The sequence below is a fragment of the Trichoplusia ni genome (genome assembly GCF_003590095.1).
Source record: "Trichoplusia ni isolate ovarian cell line Hi5 chromosome 27 unlocalized genomic scaffold, tn1 tig00003190_group26, whole genome shotgun sequence".
In the NCBI taxonomy this organism is placed as follows: domain Eukaryota; kingdom Metazoa; phylum Arthropoda; class Insecta; order Lepidoptera; family Noctuidae; genus Trichoplusia; species Trichoplusia ni.
The window spans coordinates 21,666-33,181 of NW_020799928.1; the positions used below are offsets into that span (position 1 = coordinate 21,666).

The 11,516-nt window shown below is 41.3% G+C and overlaps 1 protein-coding gene across 1 annotated transcript; it reads right to left on the minus strand.

Moving 5' to 3' along the window:
• Positions 1-369: 369 nt before the first annotated feature.
• On the minus strand, positions 370-8,941 carry LOC113506837 (protein phosphatase 1 regulatory subunit 14B-like). The gene is made up of 6 exons (XM_026889678.1): positions 8,649-8,941; positions 4,332-4,484; positions 2,861-2,986; positions 2,475-2,603; positions 2,342-2,383; positions 370-796 (listed from the first exon to the last, which is right to left on the minus strand). The coding sequence occupies exons 2-6, from the start codon at positions 4,449-4,451 to the stop codon at positions 755-757; spliced, it is 459 nt and encodes a 152-aa protein (XP_026745479.1). The 5' UTR covers positions 4,452-4,484; positions 8,649-8,941; the 3' UTR covers positions 370-754.
• Positions 8,942-11,516: the final 2,575 nt, after the last annotated feature.

Consider the following 11,516-nt stretch of genomic DNA (forward strand, 5'->3'; position numbering starts at 1 on the left):
GAATGATGTGTAACGATGTAAAATGACGTTCCTACGAGCATTATAGAATCTGGCAGGTAATGGGCACCCACCGTGAGGCATCGCGAGTTGGTGACAACACGCACGAAGGAAGCCTTACTTATTTTGTACGTTTTGCCTAATTATTAACTACCTGCGACATTTCCACATTCAGACTGTTTAAAGTTGCCGTTTTATTAATAACGATGAGGGTGGGTGACTTCTCTAACGGCCCTTCTACACAAGTTTAAAACACCAAGCCAGTACTCTCAGTAGCTACTAGTTTATGTCGCATGCGACACACACAGCCACATGCACAGCATGTGACGTAAATCGTGTCTGTTATATAAAATTTGATGAAAGCATATAATATCGAGTATGATCTAACCGATTTTAATTTCAAATATAAAATTTTGTAGATGGTACCTTTCCAGCTTTGTTAGGAGTTTCGGTGACGCGATGACGTAGGGCACTAGGGCCTTTGAGATCTGAATCCAGATGCTGGTTTCGTGTGGGGCTTCACGTGAGTGACCGTGATATGTATGGCAGCACAGCAGCGCTGTCGCCCGGCGCGCCTCCCTCGCGCTCTCTCGCACACTCGCACAGCGTGACGTCTCGCACGCTTGCACGCTCGCACACATACACACAACACACACACTACGAGCTAAGGACATGATTACAGATACTATAGCTAGAGGGAGTGCAGCTCGCAGGCGGCCGCTCCTCACCTTCGATTCATGAGATTTGGTTCCGTAGCCTAAAGAGTTTTTGCTTTTTCTAACAAGTCGTTGATGAATTTCTGAAAAGATAGAGTTCTCATTAACAATGCATTGCTAAGTAACACTTGTTGGATTTACTTTTGATAAAAATAGACAAGATCGATCAGGGTACACGAACCCGTCATTCCCGCAAGAGGATAAAATAAACAGACAAAGTAACACATTTGTTACACAAGACGCGTTACATACAATATGTTTCTACTGTTTCCACATACTTATGGATCGACAGGAATCAATTAACCGAAAGGTTTCAGGGCGCCGATTCTGCATGTTACAATTGCCGATGAATTAAAGGAAATTATATTAAATTTTAGATCGTCGAAGTATCATAATAATATTGCACTTGATATTCACTATAGATCCTCTCTCCTAAGATTTTGCTGTGGCCCGACAGGTCCATAATGGTTCTGTATTATTAGATTTTAAGACCTTGATGTACATTATGGAACGCAATAAATAATTGAGAATTGAGTATAATTTTGTAAAAAACAATGTTAAAGAACTTTAAATTCATCCTAAGTGATATTTTCAATATGAACTAAAAAGTAATGTTGTTAAAGTAAATCTGCTGTGCTACAATAACCGGTCGAGTGTGATTCGGATTCGCGATACCGAGAGATCCGTATTTATTTGTTCTTATAGCGGCAACAGAAATACATCATCTGAGAAAATTTCTAAAGTTTAACTATGAAGATGCATGAGGACCAGCGGACAGTCAACGATATCCCAGTAATTGGGTTCCGGTTGCAGACTTTGGGTATGGAACCCTTAAAATTTTGTGATAGAAATTAATCGCAATGCCGATTTCAGTTTCAGTCAATTTTGGCAGTCCTAACCTTAGAGCGTGTCCTAGTGAGCGCAGGTGTGAGGGTTGCAGGCAACAGGTGAACTGAAGGCCGCCGCGGCCGACGCGACCTCAGATGTGCAGCTCCTCAACTTGAATCCAGAAATCTGTCTTGTTTTTTTAGTTTTTTTTTTTAAGCCTACCTACTTATATTATGTGGGTACTACTTATGTTATAGGGTGGACGTTTGTTACTCTTCACGCAAAAACCACTGAACGGATTTAAACGAAATTTGGTACGTAGGTAGATAGTTTATAACCTGGATTAACACATAGAATAGTTTTCATCCCGATTGTATGTTTTCCGTGACAGCATTTTCGCACTAAAATTACCAGAGTGATGGGTAATTTTTAAGCTAATAACTTTATTGGTGTCAATTGTGTGTTTACTAAACTGTTAAAGTAGGTTATTCTGAGAAATAACTTTTGCGGTTAATAATCATGGTGTTATATTGCAGAATTTAAATATATTTTTATAAGAACAAAAGCAACCGACTTCCAATAAAAACTACTGAGCGAAAGTTGATTGAATTGTTCTGGGCGACATTTATAATATTCCGTTTATGAAAATAATATAAACAAAATTGTTAGGGTTCGTTAAGGTCTTTTTATACATACTTAATGTGTTGACAAAAACAACGAACCAAAAAACATGCAGCGATAAGCTCGCGAGGTCCCGCCCAACGCCCGTTTCGTTGTTAGCATCACACAAGTTTACTTACATGTATATCTTTCTGTGGTTTTTTGGCATCAGCTAGTAAAACCTGTAAGAGTAATAAAACAAAAGGGTAATCACAAATGAGAGCAGTTTGCAGTAGTCGTGTAAGTCGCAGAGGAGCGTCCGGTCGCACGTACCGTGAGGTGCCGGCGCCGCAGCTCGTCGCTGTCCATGTCTAGCAGCTCGTCGATGTCCACCTCCACCTCCTGCGAGCTGTTCGCCGCGCCCCCCGGGCCGCCGCCCGCGCCCGTGCCGCCGCCCTCCTTCTGCAAACAAACGAAGACCTTACTCAAATCATATATTTCATTTTTCATCTTCAGGCAATTTACATTCTATTTAGATACTGACTAAACTTTGGTTGTATCGGTAAAAAGTATGTAGAGCTGTGCCCCGGAACTATCATTGATGGTCATCTTACCAAAAAATGTGAAGCTGATAAGCCTGAGTCAGTCCATCGCTTTTAGCATACAGGCTAGTTGGTGCACTATGACTTTAAGAAGATGCAAAGTATTAAATAGCTTACCGGCGTCTCATATAACTTCTGCAGCTCGTCGTAGAGCCACATCTCCACGGCGAGCCTCTTCCGTATCAGCGCCATCTGGTGACTGCCATATTTGGCCGTGAGGAACTTCTCGCGGCGCTCCTTTACCTGACAAATCATATTAATATATTTACGCAAACTGTTATCAACTTATAAGGTCACATCGCGTATTCGCTGAAAACATTATTCAGTAGCATTAACTAAATAAATTCTAAAGTAACATGGTAAAAGCACGTATATATCCTTTTCCCAAGTTTTATAAACCCACTTTTCTTTTTTGTGTCCTTCCGGTTGAATTTTTGCAACTCAATTTTGAGGTTCTTCCCTGATAAGCTAGCAGGATGGCTTTCAGAGTAGCTTCAAACTCGATGACAACGCAATTTACAACTATAAAAACGGCTGGACCGATTTTGATCAAATTTGAATTGAGTGACATTTAAAAACGTGGGCTTTTAGATGCTATAAATCTATTAATTTTTATTCTTTAAATCTGGTGAGCTGAATTTTTGTATACACCTTTATTATGAAGTTGTGAAAAATCGACATTGATATCGTGCCGGCTAAAAAAATTACATAATTCAAAAGGTCACGAAAATCATTTTCTGCAAATATTAGGTATTAATGCAATAAAATATAATAAAATAAATTATTGGGAAGTCGTAGTTCCCAATAATTTATTTTGTGCAATTTCTAGTGATTATAAACGGCTCTGAAGTACTTTTACTGCACATGCGTTAAAACAAAACGTTCAGGAACGTTCAGGCGGTCTATCCGTTTGTTTCAATGGCGACCGAATGTTGAAAGCCGCCGGCGGCTTCAACTTGCAACATTCGGTCGCCATTATATAAATTACATTATACGCCACAAAATAAATTATTGGAACTACGACTTCCCAATAATTTATTTTATTATATTTTATTGCATTAATACCTAATATTTGCAGAAAACTGATTTTCGTGACCTTTTTGACGTATGTAATTTTTTTAGCCGGCACGATATCAATGTCGATTTTTCACAACTTTTCATAATAAAGTGTATACAAAAATTCAGCTCACTAGGAATTATTCCCCAGATTGGCAAAGTACGTAAAAGTGACCAGCCTAAGAAAGTATTACGAAACGAATTGAACTATCAAATGTAAGGGTTAACCTCAATATTATCATGGAACTGGCAGGTATTACCTACTAAGCCAGCTTAAAACATAACATGTAAATAGGCGGAGAAAGGGTGAACATAAAAATATCAGCATGTACGTAGTCTGTGTTTTCCTACCCAGTACTAAGGGAAACGTTATTATAACCTCCTCCTGATTAAAATTATTTTTGAAAGAACTACTTACTACGAAACAAGGTACAATATGGAAATAACATTAAATGTAAGTACTATAATGTCGATGATAAATATGCCTACACAGTATTGAGGAAGCAGGCTAGAGGGGTTCATAGTTTCATACCTCTCCCTTGTCGCTGAAGTTGACGTGCAGGCCGGACTTGGCGGGCGAGCGCTCGGTGGGCGAGAGCGCGGGGTGCGCGGGGGGCGCGGGGTAGCCGCCGGCCGCCACGCCGCACTCCATGCCGCACGGCGCCGAGCTCGCGCTGCCGCGGTTCTGCAACGACAAGCGCGCACGTCAAAACACCTTGTTGTCCACCAGACGGCACTCGCACACGTATTCCTATAAGGGTTCTATTTCTTCCTTTCGAGTTATGGAACTCTAAACAACTAATACGATTACCAATCATTTGATTTTTTAATCGTATTGCAGGCCAATAATTTATTTATTGATGACATGTGCCAATTAAGTACCTAACCAAATTGCACCCGACGCGAAAACCGATAGGTATCTTAGCATTCACAGACCCTCTAAATCTTAAAAACCAACACGGGTAACAAGGGTACCTATGTCAAGATTAGTTAGTGAGAACTAATTGACAGTCTTCGTGGGCAAAATGCTGCTAAGCCCTCACAGCCAACACAGAAAACTAAATGCGGCAGGTCTTGTGAGGCAGGGCGCGCCGCGAGCTGCTCGCACCAAGGCGCTTGCTGCGGTCGCTCCAATAGCGCGCGTGTCAACAAACGAGGCGGCCGTGATTGCCCGTGATGAACGCCGATGTTGATAAAACAATATCCACTACACTTACTTCGTCTCAACTCTGACTACTGATCACCGACGTACAGCTGTTCATAGGTAAAATTATATTTTTAAAACAGGTACAAACTGTGGGTTCATATTAGACTAATATTTACGGAAATTAACCACAGACCAAGGTGTTTTTTCACTGTCTATACTTCCAACTCATACCAGTAACTCATGACATCGTGTTGTTGAGTAGGTATTCAAAATTCAGTGTAGTCCCGCAGTGGCAACTAGTTCCCCTGAACTAGTTGAAGCAATTCACTGAGGCGACGTTTTCTCACTAATGTGCAGACTTTCATATTGTGAGGAAACAAAGACGGTGGCACCGCTTACTTGTCACGCCAACGACCGTTTGAAAGAGGTTTTGAATAACAAAACAGCTTTTGAGCGTCCCTAGCGGCTTGGAGGAGCTGGCAGACGGCGCGGGGCGCGGAGCGAGGGCGCACGCCACCCACTGGGTGCAGACGTCTGTGACCGAGCTAAGGGAGGCGACAAACACTCTTAGATCTAGAATTTCGATCACAGAGATTGAAATTATTCAGTAGATAATAAAGAAGACAATTTGTATTACTGCTAAATCAATTAATTAATTACACTATTTAATGTTAAGGGGGGCCTGGAGTTCTATAGTACAGGCCTAGGCTTAGTTTAGACTCCAGATCTCCCATAAATTGCGTTCTTTTGTCAATTGCTTGCCGACATGATGTTAAAAACTTTATGTAATTTGTGGAGATAAATAAACGTTATTATTACTATTACTATTGTTACCGCTATTGTTATTGTTATTGTTACTAATGCAAGCCCGAGACGTGGAGGACAGATGGGCTTACGACCACACAACAACGAGTCAGTCGTTGAATTGAAATTTACACCAACAGAAAATAAGCAAATTCATATTTTGCCGAGTCCTCAGCACAAACGAGGCATCTACACAAAGTACGACTGAGGGCCGGGCTGGGCCGGCGCGCGGCTGCAGAGCGCGCGCACCTCTAGGTAAAGTTACCACTTAGGGAAATCTTTAGCTGCCTTCTCCGCATTGGTAAAGTACTTTTGGTTCTTATCTAATGTCGTCTATAGGTGTAAAAGCGATAAATAAAATGTTTGCACCACTACACAATGTGGTGAAGCTAATGATTTTCATTAATCGCAAGAGGCACCTAAGCCAAAGTATTGATACTAATCATATGAATCATATCGCACAATCATGGAGTCAATTGATAGGTCCAAGTTATCATTGATTACGTTGTTTTATCTCTTATTCATTGCAGTTGATGGATATTAGGTACACATAGCTACTTATGAACAATCCTCAATATATCGGATGATCGATTCCACGAGAAGGCTTATTTGCATCGAGAGAATCTTTTTAAATCCTGAGGTAGAGAAAAACATTGGGCACACTAAGCTACTAAGGGCACACGATCCCTAATAGATCGCCCCATCAAATTTTACATTAAGGTTCTCAACAAGGCCTCTGCACGTCGGACCTGTGTCACCGTGCACGCCTAAAAGGTCCGGGCCTCTTCACATACAGTTAACCCGTGAATTGAAACACCCCGGTAAAAAGATCATTCAGATCACAGATATTATTTTGAAATCTAAACTTATTTTTATGAAAGCTAGCTTGAAATTCCTAACGTTCCAATTTTTTGTTTGGCCTATTTCCCATAAGTTCTTTAAGGACTGGATCCGTGACTGGATACTTGTCGATATATTAAACCTGTGTATACGTCAGGACAATATATGTATGTTTACTTATGATAATTGTGTTAGCATTGATAAGCCAAACACCGTTATCGTAATCAATTTAAGATATCACAGCTGTTGGCTAGCGCTAGTCGCGGCGGCAGCGCCACTACAGAATGGTGTTGTGCGGCCCAAGTGAAGCAGGGGCCTGTTACTATTGTTCCGTACCAGAAGGTAAAAATGGTGTCACTGAGTCCCCGCTGGCCTTCTGGTACAAATACTCATAATGAATATTATAACGCTGCAGGTGCTTATCTTCAACAGATTTGATATTTAAAATTTCAGATAGTTTATTTATTAAGCCTATACTATCGTCGCACTTTAATCAATAGGAGCAGAGCAGCATTGAGAAATGAATTCAGAGGGGCCATGGCCCCGATTCTGCTATTTACAATGACCAATGAATGACTGGAAATTGGATGAAAGTCAAAGTCAAGAAATTGGCTCTATTCTCTATCTAAGTATATCTATAAGCATTTTTCCAACATTATATTTGAAAATTCAATACGGGGCGGAATTGTTTTGGCTAAATGCTTAAGAGAATAGGAATAGTTTCAAATTTTATAGAATTTTCATTAATTCTTCGGCCATTGGAAATGCGGAATCGGGGCCCTGGTCCGATTTGACTATATTTAATCGGCAGAAAGCCCACATATGGAGAAGGTTACAGGATATACTACCGTCTCGCTACAACGTTTATTGTAAACTAAGTCTGTTTTGATATCTAAATCTAAATGTTCTGGCTCACAAATCACAAATTCGATGTATTGAATTGATCGAAAATGTTTTCACCAGAAAACCGAATCCTTGATTACAAGGATAAACTAATCCTGAGACTAAGTACTTTTACGATTCTGTATATTCTTCCCATACACAGCTACATACCTAATTGTGGCTCACTGACAAATCTCTGTGTCTACTGAGTACTGACCGACTACCGACGCCGGACTGCTCACACACTGGACTCCCACCTAATTAGATTATTATAAGTATACATTTAATTGGTTTACCGGTGCTTGTTGCCATTTTAATGTAGGTGTACCAACCACCAATAGTACTCAGTAAGTTTTGCTCGATATTTATTCGTAAGGTATAAATTTATTTGTAGTATAGGTAAGTAGGTACCTAAAACACCTATTTACTAAAAGTATTATAATGACTTCGAACTATTGCATAAAAAGTAAAAGCATAGTGTACTTTGTGAAGTTTATACTGAGCTTTTATAGGTACTGAGGCTGAAATACCTACGTATTATAGATATTTTAGTCTCCGAAAACCTAGCACTATAATGTCTGACCCGTTCTTCACAATTCCAATAGGTATCGAATTTTCCGTTTGGACTAATTCGATAAGGGTTTTTGACTTTGACTTGAAGAGCCACTTATACCTACCTACTATCTAAAGATCGGGAAACTTACATGCAGACGATACCTAGCGTTACAAAAATATTGATCACTTGATCTGTGAATATAAGCTGAGCTCAAGATGTACATCAGGTAGGGACGGACACTAATAGTGTAAACACGGAAAGCATAGCACAGTAACACTTACGTATGAGCGTGCATGTAGCGTGAGCCGTGAGCCACTGTTTGATTAAAACTAAACACACGTCACGGATGTGATCACGAGGCCATTATTACTTAATCCTATACAGAATGATGGCTTTGGCAACGCGGATACAGAAATAGAAAACATTTAGAGCTCTATATTTACGAGCACCATACCGTGTACACCATAGAAGGTATTGTGCATTTGGTAACTAAGTACACCTATGTAAAATCGATTCGGTCACCGTTATTCAGGGTTCATATGAGTTTGAAACAAAAGCGCCAAGTCGTTACGCGCGAGTGTGTCGCTCGCCACTCGCAAGCAATCATCTCAAGTTCGTACCGAGATCGCGTCTGCGGTCACTGCCCTCCGAGAAGCTCAGCCGGTTGGCGGAACCACCTTACAGTCTTACAATGACTAAGACCACCAGACCACAAACTACTTGTGCTTGACGAACACTTTAACACTTCACCATTCGATTCAGCAAAACATACTGACATGCGTATGCGTTTAGTTTAGAACAGCGTAACGAGCGGTAACACACGGTTGCGCCAGAAGCCACGCGACTCGCGAGCTTCGACTGTGTAGTTTGGACCGTCCAATTCAACTGCACGCCAAGATCAGCCGAGTGGCGAGTAGCGGTGCGCGGGGCCCGGCGCGCGGGCGCGACCGCGACGCCCCGCGCCCTCCCCGCGCGCCGCCGCTCAGCTGATACGGGCCCCACTCGCGGCTCCGACACATTACTACATTAGTCATTCACATTTCTGTCAGATCTTGTCTGTTAACTTCTAAAAACAATCCAGGCCGAATACAAAAAATCATGACTCGGATATAATGTTTACTTTTTTCTTTATATTTAAACAGGTGACGCAAGCATTAATATTTGTACACCTACGCGTATTACCTATCATGTTTCAGCATAGCCCAGCGCCTTCTGAGGACGCTGCGCCGTCCACTAATGATATAACTAGGGATCTGTCCGCGCTACTTTTTCCTCGCCTGAAGTGACAGAACTAGCTGGAGATTGACTGGTAATGTATCGAGCTTGTGTAGCGCAATTCAAAGACTGGTTTTATTTGTAATGTATCATTCGCGTGCTCAACTCAGCTGTCGGTTTTCTCGCGAACCCTTATTCCCTTTGAGTGTTACTTTACAAATCAGTGAAGTCAATCCACCTCATTTCTAAATAACTTATGATTATCACTAATTGAAAATGCAATGGGACCACGACAGAACCATTTTATAAATAGACATTTTTCTTTTTCAAATAACAGTAGATTACTAAAATTAATGAAGTACACACAACCTTTACGCCTGAAATTATGGGTTTAAATGATACATTACAGACACACGTTACAAGTCAGTCGAAAATCGCCGTATTGAAACAAGATCGCTTCGAATATAATGCTACATTATGTACACCAAAATGATACAAGTTAATCTCCGCCCTTAGGAACACGTACTCAGAAGCATTAGCAATGTAGAATCCAAGCTCAATCGGCATCGAGTCAACATTTTATAAAGAATCGTTTAATCTAATACGGAGCCCCAAAATATGTTTGCACCTTTTGTCTTTAAATGAGTGAGCTTTGAGTAAGAGGAATCTTAATTTATTCGCATACAAACCCGGTCTGATGTAATTAGACGTAAAAAGTACCTATTTTATATGTATGTATAAAAATACCCTACACGCCAAACCCACTGTGAACAAGGTGTCGCAGGTTTCATCCCCACGCAGGACAAACTGTATTTGTGTGATCTAGGAATGCTTGCACTGAGTCTTAAACATTAACATTATGAAACCTTGCAATTATAAATGCGAACAACATCACATAAATTGTTCTGAACCCAAAGTAAGTTGCTAAAGCACTTGTGTTATGGAATTCAGATATAACAAAGGTACCACATACACCCAGACCCGAGACAATGCAGAAATGTGATTTTTTATATTGACCCGACCGGGGTCGAACCCGGGACCTCAGAGCTAGCGACACCTTGTAACCGGTGCGTACGCCACTCGACCACGGAGGTCGTCAAAAGTCGAGTCTGACTCAAACACCTTGCGATACAAATATTTTTGAGGCATAAAGTGTATGAAACGTTTTAAAAAATAAAATAGAAAGAAATAACTTCTTATAATAACTATCGTGAGACTGATTCATTATTAAATGATGTAACGGTTTATTCACGCGTATTTATCGGGGTAGGCTGACCGGCGGGGTCGCGAGTCGAACTGCTCAACTCGAGTAGATTAAGGACTCCGGTTGGGTCCGAAACTAGTCGGGCTACCCCGATAAAGACGCGTGAGTAAACTGTTACATCATTTAATAATAACTTCTTACTCCTGTTGGCCACAGTAATTCAGTCAACATGCACGCTAAGTTTATTTCAAAATAAGAAAAAGTACAAATATAGCTCTGGAAATGAATGGGCAATTCATTTGTCGAGCTTCAACGATCACGTACTAGTATGGAATTTTATTTGAACTAGTTAAAGAAGTCGTATAGTATTTGTACATAAGGCGACCATCTTTCTTTTAGAAGATAACTTCGCTATTTACAGTAAATATGCTTAGCGAGCCATAACTCTCTTAGGATCCCATAACTCTCAAATACCTTCATGAAATCAGAGGGTCTAACACCACTTCTAAAGGACTTAAAGTGCCAAGGGCCAAGGGCCTGCCCTCCAGGGCGCACGGGCGCGGGGCGACCGAATTACTGCCATATTTGTGAGGTAGCTAGTGTGTGTTGGTAAGTTATAACTTATACGTTAAGTTTTCTACAAATCGCCGACAATCCCGCGAAAGTTCACTAACGCAGCAATAAGATACCCTTTCTTAGAATCGTTGGAATTAAGATTTAAAAACAAATTACTTAAAAATCTAGGATTCTGACAACGGAAGTGGAAATAGTCTGTTTGTCTGTCGGCTGTCTGGTTGTAGAGTCCACCCCGCCGCGCGCTGCAACCGCGCCGTCTTAGAATTTACGGCTACCGGATTACAACTAATCTACTTGTGATATCGACACATTCGTAGTTGCAATTCGATTTTGGTGGTGGTGGAGTCACGTAAACCACAGCGGGCGTGCCGAGCCCCAGCAAAGCCGAGAGTAGCAACTGCGAGGCGCTTGCCCTGCACCGGGCTACACCTAGGGAGCGCGCGGGGCGACCCGGCCGGGCTGCGCATCGAGCCAGAGCCGTATGAATACTATG